This window comes from Necator americanus, chromosome III, assembly GCF_031761385.1.
Source record: "Necator americanus strain Aroian chromosome III, whole genome shotgun sequence".
Taxonomy (NCBI): domain Eukaryota; kingdom Metazoa; phylum Nematoda; class Chromadorea; order Rhabditida; family Ancylostomatidae; genus Necator; species Necator americanus.
The window spans coordinates 23,119,755-23,138,665 of NC_087373.1; the positions used below are offsets into that span (position 1 = coordinate 23,119,755).

General features: G+C 42.1%; 4 protein-coding genes across 7 annotated transcripts; all 4 read right to left on the reverse strand.

The window, feature by feature from the left end:
- Window positions 1-83: 83 nt before the first annotated feature.
- Window positions 84-9,090, reverse strand: RB195_010586 (uncharacterized protein; the record flags this gene model as incomplete). 3 transcript variants are annotated; one of them, XM_064191667.1, is made up of 7 exons in its annotated part: window positions 84-236; window positions 780-863; window positions 975-1,046; window positions 1,548-1,615; window positions 1,678-1,787; window positions 8,083-8,616; window positions 8,948-9,090. In XM_064191667.1, the coding sequence occupies 7 exons, from the start codon at window positions 9,088-9,090 to the stop codon at window positions 84-86; spliced, it is 1,164 nt and encodes a 387-aa protein (XP_064049250.1). The 3 variants fall into 3 exon arrangements, with proteins under 3 accessions (XP_064049250.1, XP_064049251.1, XP_064049252.1); XM_064191669.1 differs by lacking the exons at window positions 780-863; window positions 8,083-8,616; window positions 8,948-9,090 and adding an exon at window positions 5,683-5,725 and having other exon boundaries at window positions 1,678-1,764; XM_064191668.1 differs by lacking the exons at window positions 780-863; window positions 8,083-8,616; window positions 8,948-9,090 and adding an exon at window positions 5,683-5,725 and having other exon boundaries at window positions 1,678-1,770.
- On the reverse strand, window positions 7,566-7,967 carry RB195_010587 (uncharacterized protein; the record flags this gene model as incomplete). The annotated part of the gene is made up of 1 exon (XM_064191670.1): window positions 7,566-7,967. The coding sequence occupies one exon, from the start codon at window positions 7,965-7,967 to the stop codon at window positions 7,566-7,568; it is 402 nt and encodes a 133-aa protein (XP_064049253.1).
- On the reverse strand, window positions 8,076-8,663 carry RB195_010588 (uncharacterized protein; the record flags this gene model as incomplete). Its single annotated transcript, XM_064191671.1, has 1 exon — window positions 8,076-8,663. One exon carries the CDS (start codon window positions 8,661-8,663, stop codon window positions 8,076-8,078), a length of 588 nt encoding a protein of 195 aa, XP_064049254.1.
- Window positions 9,091-10,371: 1,281 nt separating the features above from the next.
- On the reverse strand, window positions 10,372-17,555 carry RB195_010589 (uncharacterized protein; the record flags this gene model as incomplete). Of its 2 annotated transcripts, none has more annotated exons than XM_064191673.1 (17): window positions 10,372-10,491; window positions 10,558-10,658; window positions 10,738-10,810; window positions 10,861-10,933; window positions 10,988-11,113; window positions 11,362-11,484; window positions 11,915-12,025; window positions 12,938-13,058; window positions 13,142-13,286; window positions 13,581-13,743; window positions 14,253-14,308; window positions 14,404-14,531; window positions 14,932-14,992; window positions 15,053-15,239; window positions 15,291-15,357; window positions 15,536-15,638; window positions 17,457-17,555. In XM_064191673.1, the coding sequence occupies 17 exons, from the start codon at window positions 17,553-17,555 to the stop codon at window positions 10,372-10,374; spliced, it is 1,857 nt and encodes a 618-aa protein (XP_064049255.1). The 2 variants fall into 2 exon arrangements, with proteins under 2 accessions (XP_064049255.1, XP_064049256.1); XM_064191672.1 differs by lacking the exon at window positions 11,362-11,484 and adding an exon at window positions 13,287-13,426 and having other exon boundaries at window positions 13,142-13,230.
- Between the last annotated feature and the right edge of the window lie 1,356 nt (window positions 17,556-18,911).

An 18,911-nucleotide genomic window follows, 5' to 3' on the forward strand; every position in this document is an offset into this window, starting at 1 on the left:
TTAATTGTTGGTCGTTAAAAAAAAATCACATAACAGTTAAGGGAATTTACTTGGCAATTAAACATTTGCAGAGTTAATTAGCTTTAACTGGTTTTTTCTGCTGAAGCCGCCTTCTCGGCCAACAACTGTTTTGGGAGATCGGCGTTTAAGCTCGAAGGTACGGACGATGGAGTTTCATTATCTCTTTCTTCTTGTGTTTTTTCAATTTTCAACACACCAGGCTTGACAGTTGGCTTCTAAAATTTCTGTTCTGTACTAAACTTTAGACGTATGTTGCTGGGATTCAAGCTGTACTTTTTGAAGGAATATCATGATTTTCTGGAATGAGAAAACAACTCCTTTTAATTAATGTGATGTGAGGTGCGATCTTAAAGTGAAGCTTTAGAAAAAAATTAAGTTCTTTAGATTGTGATAAATACAACTTTTCGGTAGTCCAATTTAGCAACAGCTAAAATTGTTAACAAACTTTATTACGGCTAACGTTTCGGCGTCGTCGACGCCGCCGAAACGGACGATTGGACTATCGACAAGTTGCAATCTCTATGCCAAGATTCAAGGAAAGTCGAATTTTCGCACTTCTGATAAATACAACATTTTACAGGAAATTATCGGTCAGCCCTTTGGTTACGTTCTGCTTAATGTTAGGGACCATGACTACACTATTGAAAGGTGTTTACAGTGGGGTTTCCGGCATATTCAAATCTTTCTATATTAAATCAATTCTATGACGTCTAAATTAGCGTCCAATAAACAAGCCATGTCAGAAACTATGTGCTCACTTTTCTGTCCATGACAAGGAAGCCTAGAGTCCACTCCCAATCTATGCTTTTGAAATCTGCACTGGCAACAAAAATCCAGTTGAGCTGTAGCTTGTGGAAAAATCAAACCTTGTTTGAAAAAAGATCAACAAGAACGTGGGACAAAATATTGTTGCAGCGAGTACAAAATAGAAAAAATATGAAGATAATACTTACTGTCTGTGCATCCTTCCCTTCTCCCATGTAATAGTATATCAAATAGAGCGTGATGATGACGACCAGCACATACTAAAGTGGGAACTAAAGAAGATGGTTCTTTGACGCTAATTCGATGATAAATGCTCAGAAAGTAACTACTTCTTGAACAACTACGACCAATTCTTTTTGAGGACCCTAAGGTTGCATTAGCTTCCCGAAGGAAGCGCTCATGGGCTCAGTCATAAAATACCAATAATAATAATAATAATAATAAATTTTAGAGACGGGTACATAGCAGTGGAAAAGATCCCGCTGTGTCTACACAATAGTGGATCGAAACTGCTCTAGGCAAACCAATTTTCTCATCGGTACATTGGTGCCAGACTTGTCTGGAAAGACAAGCACTTATTCTATGCATTGGTTGCTCTCATAGCCCACTGTATAAACTGTATTTATTTTTATAAACCTCAAAAGATTCTGAATTGAAATCGCGTGGGATCATCCCAAAGAGTTGCCAATGAATCTTTTATTTTTAGACACTACAACTGCTTTCCGAAATTACGAAATTGGAGTGAAATTTGAATTACTTACTGCAACAGCTGTAAGAGGGAGGTAGTTGAAGAATTCAGGATCGGTTTGCTCTACGCTTGGCAAGGTCTCTTAATGAGATGGAATTAAAACCACTTTTTGTTCTTTATCTCATTGAAATGTTAGAGCCAACCTGTTTGAGGATTGATAGTTCTAGATGTCCGTTGGCTTACTATAGTTTTATGTCCGGTTGTTGAAAATGGTTCACCATTAGGAGAATCTAGGGCTATATTATTTTTATCACTGAAAGTTTCTACACTAAGAAGAGTAATCTGTCTGTTGGTGTTACCGGTTGCACGCACTTTCCACAATAACTGGATTGCTACACTAACTGCTGTTTCACTGCTTATTTGCTATTTATTTACTTTTTTCTCAAAATCTATCTAGTCCTTCTATGGTTATTTTCCCTTCGCGTGGGTCAAAGGCTCTCAGACAGTTTCTGAAAATTTGAACTTGCTCCATTTCTTGTAAATCCATTGAACAATGAAGACCTTATTATGGTCAGGAGTGTGTAGCTAACGCATAGATAGTGTCACGAGTACCGATCTTACGAGCTAGTTCTGATCTGATTCACCATCAGCAAAAAAAAATGTCCGCTGATACCTCCATTTTAACCTGCAAATTCTTTCTTCATATGCTGACGAAGAGAAGATAGTCTGCGCTTCTACAAAGCGTCGAAGTCTCTCTCTTTCCTCTCCAGGGTTGAAATTTAGCACGCCACCCCTTCATTGTGTGTACTATATCATGCTATATAACAACAGGCTTATTCTGTTACGTGTGTGTGTCAGTCACGAAATTCGAAAAAGGGGCTGCAACGGGTCCTACGACGTCGGATTGGTGCGTCAGCGCCAGAAAGCTATAAAATGGGTTGTGACGTGTTCCGCGTCGGATTGGTGTGTAATAACTTCGTATGGATGTCGCGAAAGTTAAATTAGACGTTGCAACGGTTTCATATCTATGACCACTGCTCGTGTTGCTTTGCACCTCTGTGACTCCGCGTATCTATTTCGTTGCACGCTTCCCTCAACTTGGTAGCATGCCTTTTTCAGAAAGTCGAAACACCCACACAAACGGCTGCTTAAATAGTACCCAACAGTTTACATGATCTGATGTGTAACTTATCTTTATGAGTACGATGATGCTGTTTACGTCATTTTATGTTAAAACATCATTCTTTGATTACTGTTGGGGGAAATCAGGAGGAACACTCGTACTTCGAGTAATGCTTTCAAATTGTATCTAAATTGTTTTGGTATCGAAAGAGTGTTTGAAGCTGATGGTTGAATATCCTCAAAATCTAGAATTGACGCGTTTAGAAGGAAAACTCTGTAATCTTTCGCCTCAATTTATAATAAAAAAAGAGAAGGAAGGCGTTGGTAAAAGTACACAAATCTAATTTTACAGAAAGTGCCACTGCTATGAACTTCAATTGATCAGTGAAGGGAGGCAAAGCTAAAATTACAGAAAGTCTAAGGTCCGGCTTCAGCCGGACATTCAGACTGGCTACGCTGAGGATAAACTAAATAACTGAGGATAAGGATAGGCTACGTTTTAGTTGGTACTCAACAACATTGATATAAATCATTTCATCACTCTGTATTCTGTGATCGCCCCCTGGACAAAAACTTCTGAGTAAGCACAATTTTGACTAACTTGTCGTAATCGCGGATATTACGGCCTAACGCGGCTTGTCATCTTTGTTGAGGTGAGTTATCTTTGAACATTCACATAGAGCTCCCACAGAGTCCATCCATCGCTGATACTGTTAAAATTTGCTTCTCGCCTGAACCGCCTGTCGACGCCAAGATTCTTCAGGTCTTCTTTCACCACTTTCATTCAGAATACTCTTTTACGTCAGTGTACCCTTTTCCAGTTCGTGCCTGGTTGCATCACCAAAGCAACTAGGATGCTGATGTTTTCCTCGTGTTATCCGCTGGAACACCGCATCCACTTCTGAGTAAAGATCTTTGCTATGACATACCATTAACCAAAAGTAGCCAACCATCCGTGTAAACAACTTCTTTTCCACGCAGTCGAAGTTCTTCATCACACGTGACGGCGCTGCCCAAGTCTCATGATTAGGAGAACTGCGGACAAGTAGACTCTCAGCTTGACCTCTTTGCCGACATCGGACTCTTCGTTGAGGTGTTGAATGCAGAACTGGCGGTGGCGCATCTTTGTTGAATATTAGCCTTTAAGCATGCAACCGGAATAACACAATTCATCTACAAACTCAATTGATTGTCCGTTCACCCTGTTTCCTGCTGAGTGTCTCGCGGAGACCCACATATGCTCACATTTATCAGGGCGGAGTTGTAAGAGGCTGCAACTAATTTCGATACAAAATCGGCGACATGTTGCAACTTCACCCTGCTTGAAGAGAATATTATTACGTGATCGAGGTCGGCCAGGGGACGTCCAAATGGTGCAACAACCATATCAAAAGGACACATGATATCACCGAAAAACAGTTGATTGTCTTACTCTAGTTTCAAATTAGAAATAAGAAGTATCAGGCTGGACAGGAAGTCTTGTCAACCATTTTTCGAAATCTCCAGAACTTTACATTTTTTGGGCGGAACCCATGTTGCACTATGTTGTAGTTGTGGAACATTCTCGAAGCTTCTTCACAATACGTATAATAGCACGGAGGCCCTAAATTTAACCACGATGTCAATTAACTTTAACTTAATTAACTTAACTTAACTTCAATTAACAAGAGCAACTTCGAGCTATCATCTTCTATGAATGGGGTGGCGGCGGCCACGTCAGCAACTCGCCACATCAACAGCAGATTAGGCGAGGGCACCACTATCATTAGGACTATCAAGCGCTGGTTTGCTTGCTTCGAAAACGAAAGCGAAAGCGGGCACACCAACTTCGAAGATAAGGCCCGGTCGGAACGCCCCACACTGTCGAAGACTTCGCCATTCTCGACACTGTCATAGAGTATCCGGAGCATCACCCGCAGTCTTGCGGCGAGACTCGAATGTAGCCATTCAACAGTCGTCAGTCTCCTCCAGGCCCTCGGCTAAGATGCTGGCTCGATGGATCCCTTACACTGTGACGGATGGCACAAGGTTTACTCGGGTATCCATTTGCCAACCTCTCCTTCTTCGCCAGCATCGAAAGGAGTCTCTTAAAGATCTTATTACTAAAGATGACAGTTGGGTCCTCTATGACTCTATGCACCGTGCTGTGTCTACCTGGAGGAAGCAAGCCAAATCAGAGCTCTAGCCCAAGGAATGTCTCCTTTGTTGCTTCTGAGATTCCAGGGGATTGCTATTTTACACATACTCCCACAAGGTAACATCACCACGGTTCTTAACACGCTCCAGGAGCTCTCATCGGCCGTTCGAGATAAACTGCCGGAGACGAGCTAATGCGCACCTATTCCACGATAACGCTAGACCCTATGTAGCTAAATAGACCCATGAGAGGAGCTAAACTGGTGCCCCATCCCTCTATTCTCCCGACCCTGCCCCCTCAAAATACCATCGGCGCAAAGCGCGTTGAAAAAACCGCCTTGGTGAGAGGAGTCGAAAGCGGCTTCGAATTCGAGGAAGATTAATTGCATAAGCTTTGAATGGCGCTGCAATATTTCGACCGCTCTCCTGACACGTGCAGGTCAGTCATAGAGCGCTAGGACGAAATTCGGCTTGTTCATTACAGATTCTTCGCGCTTTTTGGTAAGCCGATTCAGGATGATCTGCTCTAAAACCGTGAACATTACACGCAGCAAAGTTCTGTAGTTCATGAATTCCATGACGGATAGCTTCTTGTGGAGGGGAATTGTGACAACGTGTCCCCACGAATGCAGTTTCCTTTATTCAATCCATGTTGAATAGAAAAAGGAAGAGATTTGAGCATTTCTGCGCTAATTCCATCTTCTCCACCAGCTCTCTTCATTTTGCCGCTATATGTCTCAGTAGATCACAGTTTTCTTCTGGTTCTTGTCCTTCCACACCCTTTCGAACTCCACTCTCGACGCTTATTCGTTCTCGCGATCAGTTTTCAGCTGACTAGGAAACTTTCTAGTCAGACGCTTCTTCAGACTGATCAAGAATATAGAGATACAACATAAAGAACGAAGAAAAGATGAGAACTCAGAACATTTTATTTGCGAGTACACTCTTACCTAAACCGTTGCCAAGTGCTTTTTGGATAGAAATAGGCGGCATAATAAAAATGAACCTCACTACACTCCACATACGTGTTATCATGTTGCATAATAACTGGTTCAGCCTTAACCTGTTCGAATGCGTATACATGTGGCATGAAAATGTTTAGGTAGTAACTCGAGTCAACTAGGGTCTAGCGGCTTGTGCACAATGGCAACGGTTTAGGTAAGAGTGTACTCGCAAATAAAATATTCTGAGTTCTCATCATCCACGAATCGTTGCATAGGCGTCAGCAAGCAGAAAGGTGTTGTTAGATGTGCCTAACTTCAAATTTGTGTGTTGGTGTCAGGACACAGTAAAATAGAATAGGAACGTGTCCTTCCGCGTGGAATCCGTGCGGCTGCACCTCAGGACATTAAGAAACGTTTGAATGAGTCCTACTACGTCAGATTGGTGCACTAGAAGGCAGTAAATAAGTGAGATGGGTCTCACGGTGATGAACTGGTGCCCCTCCGGCAGAAACATAGAGGGGCTTGTTGCGTTGGACCAGTGGGCTTATTGGTATATAGGTAACTTCACCTGTATCACCCGTAGTCCCATTGTTCATCGATTTGCTAGAGGGGGCACCAGTAATACTTTCACTTTTCCCGATCGCGCGCAAGTGCTGCCCAGTGGCATCTCTTTTCGCGAGGAACTCGAAGAGCATCGTATTTTTCTCTGAAGGACTTTGTAAAGAGACCTGACCATTGGGTCAGCAGTCTTCCTGCGGTGCGTTTGATGTCGCGTGGCATCCAGTCGCTTACGGCTTTTGTCCAACTATTGTCGTTGGAACGCATCACGTGTCCGGCCCACCTAAGTTTCCTTTCCGTAACATGTGCGACAGCGTCTCTGATCTTCGATCGGTGACGTAGTAGTGAAATTCGAATCCCTTCCTTCACTTGCGTAAAGCGGGTTACCCTCAGCATCACCCTTTCATTTCCGCGTTCTATGACGCTGATCGCATTTCCCTCCTACTTGCAAAATGCCCACGTTTCTGAAGCGTAGGTCAAAGCAGGAAGAACGGTGGTGTTGAATAGGTGAGATCTTGGTCCTCTTCACTACATTCTTAATGCTCTTGAATGCTCCCCAAGCCGCTCGTTTCCTTCTGCCCTGCTCGGAGGTCAGGTCGTTCATGATGTTGATTTCCCGGCGTTTGATTGATGCTTGTTGTTATGAGAACGATGTCATCAGCGAAACGAAGATGGTGTAAATGCCAAATGTCACGTTTCACTGCCATGTTATCTCATTCCAATTCTCGCATCGCGTTCTCAAGAGTGGTACTGAATATATTGGGTGGAATTGTGTCACCCTGGCGAACCCCTATCTTCACGTCGATCATGACATCATTGTAGAATGGGGAAGTTTTGGTCGTGAAGTTGCTATACAACTCACAAAGTGTCTTTATGTATGGAGTATTGTGTTGATGAGGACTGGCGGTAGGTAATTCAGATGTTCAGGTTTGATTCTGTCGAGACCGGATGAAGTACGATTCTTCACCGACATGATGGCTTGTCGGACTTCGGAAGGGAGGACCTCTGGAATGACATGTTTATCTTCCCTCACATGGTGAGGAGGCAAGCGGACGAAGAGATCTGAGTAGAAGTCGTGAATGATCTTTTTCATCCCCCTTCTCGATGCTGTAGTTGTTCCATCTGGGGTCCGGAGAGTCATTATTGTTTTGCGATTTACAAAGTTCCGACGGGCGTAGCGAATTCTCTCTCCCGTCTCTGCAGCTTCAGCCAACACTTCTGTTCTTCTCTCTCTGAGGTTTTTTTTTATCGGCTCTCTGCAAAGCTTTGCGAGCTCAGACGTGAATTCTCGGTTGCCTGTAGCTCATGCAGCTCCACGCTGACTCTAAAGTTTACAGAGGCAGGCGTCTCTTGTTGGTTTTGGTTTTTGTTTTCGCTTTCCTCGTACAGTCTTGAAGATGTCGTACAAGCCGTTCATATTCATCATCGTTGTCCATGACGGTATCTTCCCAAAAAGCGACAAACGAAGCTAAGGGCTCCCAGTCGAAGACAGTTCTGGGACTCCACTTTGAGAACTTCGCGGCTTTTTCTCCTCTCCGCGTGAAAGGAAATCTTCCTCGAAGAAGGTGATGGTTGGATCCCGCGTAAAGTTTTGGTACAACAGCGACATCCGTGAGACATCCGTGACATCCTTTTACTGACGATGATTTAATCAATTTCATTATGATACGCTCCATCGAGATAGATCTAGATCGAGCGTAGAAAGGAGGGCCTCCGGAATTGCGATTTCCCATGGATGGTCTTAGTCGTCATGATGAACTCGGAATCCTTTTCTCCTTGCTTATTCCATTGAAGGCCGTGCGTTCCGATGTAAAGTTCTCCAGGCGTTCTGCTGGAGCCAATTATGACCTTGTAGAAGGTATGATCTTCTCTGTAGAACGTCTCTTCTCCAGGTCAGCATCGAACGCCTCGACTTCTTCTTCTTGGCAGCTTGATGTGGGAGCGTAAACGAAGAAGATTTTCAAAGCTGGCGTTGGACCACATCTTTTCATCCGTAAACGTCCGATTCGGATTGTAAGTTGTTCGAAAGAGTCGATGTTTATTGCCATATTCGTGTTCACGAGGACATCAATTCCACCAACTCCTCTATTGTCGCATGTTCCTAAGAATAGTTCTTCTCCAAAATCATACACGGCGTTCAGTGGAGGGCGCTGCCTCGTCTCGGTGAGTCCGATGACGTCGTTCTCAAACCTCTTGGCTTGCATCATCAGTTCTTTAATGACCGCATCCGATGCAAGTGTACGTTCGTTATAAGTGTAGATCGTTAACCTAGTTCTTTTCCGTTTCGGTAGCTTACATGACTCCTGCAATCCAGTCTTTCCTGGCGTCACCGTACCAGACTTTCCTAAGGAATCAAGAGACTCTTTCTCATCACGTGTTTTGCTTAATATTTTGAAACCCATGAGCAGGTTGCAAGCCTCTAATCCCATGAGTTTTTGGGAGAACGTTGCGTTCTCCCGGAATGGACAAGCGGAGCTTATTCGTTGGGAACGGCTTCAAACCTCCTCCCTTGCACCTCCCAGTCACTTGATTGCAGGCTTTTGCTCTGACCGACGTACGGGATACAGTAGTATTATGAGTCTATCCTGGCACAGCAGAAACAGGGAGTCCCTCTCCTGGACCAAGCTGCGTCTCAGGGCAGGTAAGTCGTTTTTGGTCAGCGATTAGCCCCTACCCGCTACCTAGGGATGTGCTTAGTATCCTGGCGACTAACCGGTTGTGATCCCTCCAATGAGGGAGATCCGTGGGTACAGGTGACTTACTTGACTTAGTCGATGAGCCGGCATCGCGGTCGTTGCGGCCTGCGACTATCCGCATTTTTGCCTTTGTGTCGTCCTTGGACATTTCCGACCCCATCCTTTTCGATGTTCGGCTAGAGTTCGCATAGAAACTACCCGTCTATCGCTATTCCATAAGCGGTGGAATTTTACGTTTCGACTGAACTGTCCGTCAACGCCAGGTGTCCTTAAATCTTTTTTCGCCTCCTCCGTTCAGAACTTTCTTTTACGACCAGCGGGGCTCTTCCGGCTAGGATCTGGAAGCCTCAGGTCAACTTGAACGAGACGATCAGATGGTCTTCTCATAGAGTAAGCGAAGACGGGTTTCCATGACTACTTCAGAAAGCTGGGCTCGCGTCATCTGCTTGTACACCATATCCACTTCCGAGTAAAGTTCTTCGTTATGGCACACCATTGGCCAAAAGTAGTCAAGTATTCGTCTGAATAACTTTCTTTTCGTGCAGTTGAGATTCTCCATCACCGTTGACAGTGTTGCTCAAGTCCCCGCGCGTACATCATGATAGAGCAAATGGCGGAAAGGTAGACTTCCAGCTTGACTTCGTTGGCGATGGAGGTCGACTACAGGCACTTGGTCAATGAGTTGAATGCCGAATTAGCTTTGGCGCATTTTTGCTGAATATCTCTCTCGTAGTTGCCATCATTTTACAACATATATTTCAAATAAGAGAACTCATCGACGAGTTCGACAGGCTGTCCGTCCACCCTGATTCCCGTTGATGGTCTCGAGAAGACCTACATTTGTCTGGCGCCGGCGTACCAATCCGACCCAGGTGAACTCAAAAACAAACTTGCTATTTGCGTTCCCTTCATTTTTGACAGTTTAAGCGCAGCTATTCGACGCAGCATTATTCAAGCGCAGTTACAAAATGACATGATGCTGGTGAATAACCCCAGTGCGAACAATACAAGCCAGTTTGTTAGGAATAGATTATACGACAGGGGCTCCATCGTGGAAAATGAGTTACTTGTCCTTACGGAAAAACAGATAACTGCGCACAAATGGTAATAGTATACGAGATCGAGTTCTTGGTAATGATGCAATTGGAAAGGAGCACCAGTGTAGGAAAATCTATGAAAGCACTCAAGTGGAAGTATAGGAAAACACTTGAAATTACTAACACACAAAAAGTTGGAGAAGGGATCAGTGAACAAGGAACAAGGTGTCTAAGACTCCAACAAACCTCATTCATTAAGACCAAGAAAGTGCGTTTGAAAAATAAATAGAAATTTTATTAAATTATGAAGAACCTAACAAAAAGAGAAGAGTCTCATATAATCCTTGCATGTTCTCGATAAATTAAGTGGTCTGTGATTTAAGGAAATTCTTTGGTGTGAAATCTTAGTCGTAGTCGTCGGGAATATTAAGGAAGGTGCCAACAGTTGGGAAATGCAGTGTGCTGAAGCCATCGGTGCCACCAACTCCAGCTGCAGGTACAGCCCAGTGAGCACCCCACGCTACCTGAGTTGAAAAATTTTTGTTTCAGGGAATATATTATCCTATAGATCGAAATACGACAAAGGATACCTGCCCATTCAGCCAATCAGCTGATACCGAACGTGGATAGTAAAAGAACTTGTTGGCATGATCTCTGTTGTGAGGATTGTCCGGATTTGGTTCCCACAAACCTTAGCATTCGTCATTACATAGGGTCTTTTATCTGCGAACAAATTCACGAGGATTTCTATTGAAATAAAGCCGATTTACCAGGTTTACTGAAAGGACTACGACTTCTCGGTCGATGAAGAACGCCAGAGCTATCAGTTAAAGCATCAAACTTCTAAAAAATAATTGGTCTCTCTCAATCATTCTATTTGAAACCACAATTACTTTGAATGTGTTATCATCGGTCCCGTAGATGGCGTCGGAGGGTACAACTGGGAACGTATTTGCCTGATGAGCACTAAAAACACATTCCTAGAGAGAAGATATGGAGCAGCATATCGAAACAGCGAACCGTGGTCGTGATAAACTTCCCTCCGATGAGTAGCTCTCGATGTGGTCACTAGCACCTGAACCCGACAAAAATGAAGCAGGATCTTTGATGGTTTTTACAGGCTCAGCAGTGAGGGAGTTGACTGCTCTGAACGCATTTGTTTTACTAGGAAATAAAGAAAGTAATTTTTGATAATCGGTTAAAATCATCCGTGAAATGAAACCAGATTACCTTAAGTTTACCGTTTTGGAGATGACGCACGTATTAAGGTATTATTTACTGATTTATGATATGAATGAATAATGACGAATGTTATGGTCGAGTCTGCGTGTGTGTTAGTGGAAATTCCAGATAATTTTAGGTTGTGAAATTTATGAGGTAATCGAGAGACTTACTTCAATGTTTTGATCAATTCCCTCCTACTAATAGAATGTGGATGATCTTCCCGACGATGTTTGCGACGAGATGATCGAGTCGTCTCCGCTTCACTGTACTGCCGCTGTTTTCTGCTGCGTTTTCTAAGAGCCGACTATGCTTTGATAAGAATTAACAATAATAACAATAATTGTTAACAAAAGGTAACAAATAACAATGAATAAATATGTCAATAATAACAAAAGGTTCCAAAGAGAATTGTTTTCTCTCAAAATGAGGTTGGCTTGCCTTTTTTAAAATAAAAAGATAAATAACTCAAAATTGTCATAAAGTAAGTGAACAAAATGCCATTCCAAATAAACGATCGATATTCACAGATTCGGTTGAAATATAGCGATAAGAGCTTCTTGAACCAAAACCTCAAAAGAAACAACTAACAATCGGATTTCTCCATTCGCAATGTTTAAGATTTTCTGCTCCCTCCAATTCAGCTACCCAGAAAACTATCAAAAAACTGCCTCGGAGAATTCTTTGCGATAGAACTTCTAAAATATACAAAAATTGTATCCTTACGTCTTTCTGCTCCCTGTCATTGACTCGCGTTCTCGGGCAACAGAGTGTGGCAGAGGAGGAGGCGCCACCAAAGTGTTCGACGATCGAGCCAATGGGCGAAGACTCTGGGGACTGAAAATAAACCAGAAGATAAGGATAACTTTTTTTCACTGCTCTGCATCGTTCCAGTGTTGGATGATCTTAGCCTAAATGTGATGTGAGACTTTTTGGATCACACAGCAGTCCAACAAACGAAAGAGGGACGCGGATGGGCAAAACTGCTGTACTATATACATATTGTGAGCACCAGAGGTGTTTTGTTTTGTCGTGGATGTGGTGTACTTTCGACTGGTGCAGATTTGAGGAAAGAAGTTGTGTATGACAAGAAGGTAAGGAGGTTGTATCTGAGTGAACATATTTGGAGTCAACCAAAAGTTGCACATTTATATTATAATATATATATGTATATATAATATAAATGTGCAACTTTTGGTATATATATATATCTATATATATATATATATATATATATATATATCTATATATCTATCTATATATATATATATATATATATATATATATATATATATATATATATATATAGTTGTGAAGTCCAAACGTTTTGAAGTGATTTTCGCTACAAAAATGTGGAATTTACAAGGCTATATGTACATCTACGGGAATCAATCGAATTCCTTCGAAGCAGTTTCTCGCGGATGCCATAGCAGTAAATTCTTCGAGATTCTTTGGAAACTGCACTACTAAAACTACGTGTTAATATTGTAATTGTAATCTATAATTTACTGTATTTTTGGCTATGAAACAACTCTCAAATATAATACTCTTTAAATACATTCGAGCGTTTGACTTTTGACTTTGACTGACTCGCATCAGTGGAAAAAAAAACTGATTGGTGCTTATAGAACACTCTGAGAGATCCCCAAGAGGAATTTGATGTTGTGAGGATCTCTGTAATTTATTACGTAAGGATCGTGTTCGGACCAGAAATAAATGCTTCGGAAAAAACTGGTTTACAAGACGAACTTGTTGGAGTACTGTTGCTCTCTTGTGATCTGTCCTGCTAGTCTCGATGTCGGCGCAACCGGTGGAAAACCAGCGGGGCTAGGAATATTGTAAGGATTTGGATTATTTGTGAGCGGCCCAGCTGAACGGATTTGATCATCAGCAGACTGCATTGTGACAAATTCCCCTGTTTTTGTAAGTTCAAAAATGTTTAAAGCGACTCACGGACTTTCTTTCCTTTCTCTGCTTTAGAGTAGATATATTGTGAAGCATAATGATACTGAGCATATTTCGGGCATCCATTATACCACAACCTGGAGTTATCGAGAACAGAGTAGGATAACTCGCCGTCATCCTCGTAAGCCTCTACCTGCAGGTGTTCAGAAACAGCGGCAAAGGAGGAGGGTTACAGAATCGTTGCACAACCGGATAGATGTAGTCACACTTGCATTCGTCGGTACAGTGAGGAAAAATGCGTTTGTCACAATCTGGTTTGCAGGGGAATCGTCGCTGAACTATCGCTATAAGTCTGTTAGGATAGTCTCGACGTAGTGTGGGTTTCATGCGTTGAACATTAAAAAGTTTCAAAGAATGAATTTCAGTTGCTATTAGCTAGTAGGAAAAATCAAATATTTGGTAGCACTTAACAAAAGTAAGAAGGCACCTTGAGTTCTCTGTAGTACTGTTCTTTTCTTTCCGGCTCCTCCTCTTCACTAGTTAGTTCTTCCTCTGATTCATCGCTTCCTTCTTTTGATATTGCTGGCGCTCGGAATGAAACCGCCTTTGTGAATGGATTTGTAGGCCATGTTGTGAGAGATAGAGACGTGCTTAAAGAGTTATTGAAATAACATTCCCAGCGAGTTGTTCTTATATACTATATATACTTAAGACACACTCAACGAAGTTATTCCGTAGAGGAGCACGAAGGAAAAAAACCTGTGCATAACTGCGACGCCAGCAGCCCAGACTGAGTTTCAGAAGTAAAGAGAATAGAACAGCATAAATTTTTAACTTCTTTCTTACTTGAGGTGAAGAAATATTTTCGGAGCTGGAGTTTTTTTCGTTATTACGCAGATTGATATAATTCGATTTGCTTTTTTTTTGAGGAAATCCAAAGCAATGAGACAACATAGATTTAAAAGTATTGTTTCAGCTGAATCATCTCGACGACTGCATCGATTTCTACTCCTCTTATGATTAAGCTCATATTTTATCTCTTAACGAAACTAGTTGAAATATGAACTTAATTTCTCTAATCCATATAGATCGGCTGCCAACGATCAGGTTTTTTATTTATAAATTTCGGTATGAACATAATCAAAGCTAGGAAACTTACGTAATTTGCTTATGAGAACAGGCACTTTTGTAAGAAGGACAGAATTTGGAGACTTCCTGAAAAGTTTTCAATTTTTCCGGGCAAGACTGCTCTATCAGGCTAATGATGACATGGAAAATTTCGTATTTACACTAGTGTCAAGTAACCTAACCTCCACATTTTGCCCTATTCGATCTGTCTCTCCGACACAATAGAATGAGAAGTGTTGTTCGTATTCGTCGCAGTACTTCTCCGCTACTCCTCGTGAATGGTTAGGATGCTCATCAGTCTCTTCTTCGGCTGAAGCATATGGCGATTATCCCTCATATTTGAGGGAATGAAACATCTTCAAGATTTTTCTTTTGTTTTCTTCTTGTCTATTTCTGCACCGTAAGTCATTCTTAATACTCCTAAACCAATTGTTGTTAGGTTTTGTCTCCTTGTACCAAACAAAGGTTGCTAATCTTTTCTGTGTTGTTAGAACATCCAGCAACACTATACTGCTTGACCCAACTGCTGGAAAGTCGTTGGATTCCACTAATGGAGTCTTAGCATTCCAGAGAGCTATTGTAAATAAATTGGACATGCGCTGACGTTTCCTGCTGATCTCCTGTCTCAAAATGTGGACCTAAGTGACTTGGTTGGCCACCACTGAATCAAAACAATAAATCGAAGACAAACGAGAATTTATGTTTCCTACCATCATGATGCACTTCTTTCTCTTTCAGCTTTTTATCGCTTCCGCCATGTTCCTGGATGAACTGAAAACACAACCGAATGTCTTCAAGTGTGCACTTTCTTGAATGAAACACTGCACGCACTCCTTCTTCTTTGATCTCCTCGTCTTCACTGCCTTCCTTCTCTCTCAAATCAGAATCGTTGTGTGATTCATTGCGTAAAGCAGAACTCCCACCCTCCACTTTCATATCCTTAGTGGATGCGTCCATTTCCAACATTTCTGTTTCGCTGACTACAGCATCAAGGTCGTCAAAAGGATTCCTCTTGTACCTGCAAAATTTGTCGAGTACGAAAACTTAGGAGCTAAATATTGAAGTTTACCTCTCTACTGCTTCAGCTATTCTAATAAGTATCAATCGATCTTCTTCCGATAGTGGTTGGTCGTGAACTGCAACAAATTTCTTTCGAGAACAAGTCAAACGAAAGCAGAGAAGTGGAATCAATGTGAGTTCCTCGCGTATGTTTTCAAGCGAAAAAAGTGACATTTGTAAACTATAGCAGCAGTTTCAAAAGGTTTAAGTACCTGTACCTGTAAAAAGTAATGTAAGCTTTCTTAATTCGCATACCTCTTCGTTCATCGCTTCCAGTGGTACGATTTCGTTTTCCTAAGATTTCCAGTCTTTCTTTGAGGATCCTTCGCTGCTCTCTGAGTTCGTCGTCTAGGTCATTCTGAAATCGAGGCCGCATTATTTTTCAGCAGAATAATCATCTTTTCCCAGCTACTTCTTCTCCTTTATGCAATCGTTTTCTTTCAACCGGCTCATTATGTACTGTTACTCCCCGTCACATGAACGTTTAGTGTTGCAGATCATATCGTTTATGAATAAAACTTCAATCGAATTTAACTTAAAATCTCTGCTCCGTAGTAGTTTTGACAGCTCAACTTCGTTTAATGCTGTACCAATGCTAAGATGAAGTGCAAAAGAGAAAAATCAAACAGTATGAAAGATTTCACACTAGTATTCAAAACGGATTTAATGCAACCGTATGACTTTTCTTTTAAAAACAAGCTGTGGGATTAACTAGCAACATAAAATCAAGTAATACATAGTAAAGTAGAGAAGATTTCTTTCCAAGTTCTTTTTATGCATCCAGCTCGCGGGCAAAAAAAGCTGCTTTATTACTGCGCGAGAACTCTTTCGCACGTGATAAACTCAAACAGAAACAGCAGTCCTTCGCAGACGAGTTCAAACCAACTGTGGCTGAAGTCAATAATCTTGTCATCTGCGGATGATACGTTTCTTCCCACCTTGCAGTAGGGAAGATTAGGATTTCGCTGGCATGCTAGACGGACAACACTTTGTGGAGGAGAAGCTGAAAGACACAGGGGGGTTGACGACCACTTCAGCTTCAAAAAACCCACTCACCAGTACTCGAGCAAAGTAGCGGAACAGCTACAACCCAGAAAATCAATATCATTGGGTTAGGAAGCAACAGAATGTTATTGCTGCCAGAGGATTACGGCAGCGATAATGATGGCACAAGTATTTGAAAAACGCAAGAAAGCAAATACTCTCAGGTAATTGGTTGGATTTTACCGACTAGGGGATGTCGATATGCAGCTGGCAAGAGGATGCGTTCAACTGGACATGGTCGAGTTTGCGCAACATTCAAGGACGGATCTAGAGGCGGCTTAACCCGATATCACTGAAATAATATCGTGCACGAGAGAAAGTATCATAAACGAAAGCAAAAGCGTTTTCATGATCATTGGCACCCGAGTGAAAATTGTGATTACGCAATAATTCGCCTAGACGAAAAATGCGCAAACCATTTTGCTGGAGAACTGACACAGATAGTATGTGTAAGCCATTTCCTTCGATACTACGGATGAGTACATCGTCTCCGCAAAAAAAGGAACCATACTAAAAAAAAAACCTCTCAGCCCTGTGAACATGGCATACTCATCAAGATGTGCTAAGACTAAGCGTTCAGTAAATTGTGGTGACTGCACATTTACGCAAGATATGTGAACTAGACAATCCACTCGGTTGATATTTTGGATTACCTTCACATTCGCCGGTATTTAGCGAACTGATTACTATTCTTGTTTCTTGTGAAATTCCGGCAAATCTTAGTGCATAAAATTATTGGATCACCGGAAAAGTCATGCGATATGCTCATTAAACATGAGTAAAACGTGAAAGTTAAAAGTACTGATACGATGGAGAGAAATCTATTGTTAACAACAATATGGTATGCAAATGGTCCTTGTCTCAACGTGATGATTCGTCTCGAATGACTTCAAAATCAGACATTCACAAGAGGAAGGTTATGCTCTCCATGTGATGGAATTTCAAAGGTGTCGTATTTTCGACCTCTTCATAATGAACGAAACGATCAGTTCGAGTGTACACTGTCAGCAATTGGGCAGTTTAGAGGCAGCATATCACGAATATGACTTGGTGAAAGAATCCGCGAGAGAAGTCAGATTCTGCTGAACGTTCTGCACCACTTTGTTTGAACAAAACCAAGATTGTTACTCACCTTTATTCCGGCTAACGTTTCGGCGTCATGATCTTTTTCAGAGCCTGGAAAATCAAGACAGCAAAGATCCCTCTCTTCTGTTTGAAATGAACAACGCATTGCCGAAACAGGAAGAGCACTATGAACTCTGGTCAAGGATCACCTAGATGGGCTCAAAATCAAAGTAGTCGGCCCCTTTAGGTGCTCATCGCAGACAATGTCATGAAATACCCATTTTAACGTAGCAGTTACGATCTTATCACGCGAATCCCTCGTTCTAGCGCGGAAAACATTTGAGGCGTTCTAGCCAAAAAGTCCAACCATGAATCGTAAGGAAGAATGCATTGCTGTGACCAACAATCTGGCGCTGTATCAAGATCTATGCGGGCTTTGACCTATGGGGTCAGATGCAAGAGGTATCATTACTAGTTGCTAGAAGCGGCGCAACTCAAACAACCAGTGCTCCGCTAACATCGCGGCTTAACGGCTATCAACGTCAGTTCTGTTGTGGTTTGCTTTTCTGACGTTGTCATTGAGCAACCTCTTTGCTAAGTCATATCTTGTGGTTTGACGAGGCGCTTAAGGGGATAGATAGCAAGTGTCTTTGATTTTTCCAGGCTCCGAAGAAGGCGATGACGCCGAGATGTTAGCCAGAATAAATGTAAATAGCAATCTTATTTCTGCTCAAACAAAGCTGTGCACGACTCAACTCTACAATGCGAAGATTTAAAGAAGTTCGAACTTGGGGGTAGAGATGGAGTTGTAGATTCCGGGAACAGGGGTGACTCCGCCCGCGTTTCCCTAATCGTCATAAAAGAAACGGCGTGGGAACGGCTTCAGTTCCCACAAGAAACGCTAGAACGCTCGCTACGTATATTTTCTGCAGGATTAAAAAGAACTGGATTATACCATTCATGTCTATTTTGAGAACGCACTATACTGACGAGGATGTAGTTTTATAGTTAAATTCAGCGCGCTCTCAAAAATCATTGTGAAACTGCTGTGGTTTTTAAGTGCTATGCGCGGAAACCAAACCTGAATATGTGGCGACCATCCGCGTAACTTATTTTGTGGTAATTTCAGATGGACCAAATCTGATTTTTAACCTGTCAACTTGCGTATTTCAAGGCATGTCCCGTGAACTTTAAAACAATTTTTTTATACGCGTCCGTTTCTTCAACATTACAAACTTGGCTAACAGCGGCCCCAGGACTTCTAAGAAGGTCTTAGTGCTTGCTGAATCAACACCTTGGCATGCTTCATGTATACTCCATGAAAGAAATAGTAATAATGACAGTTCTCACTTCTTTTTAATACAAGGAGAGAAAACCGAAGGGAAGTGAGTAAAAAGGAGAGTCAGTGTTGAGTACCCAAAACAAACTCTGGGGAAGTCTCAACTGAAAAAACCGAGATCCGAGAAAATACGGCTGAAAATAGCGTGCACCCTTCTTAGCAAACAGTATCTTGAAACAGTGC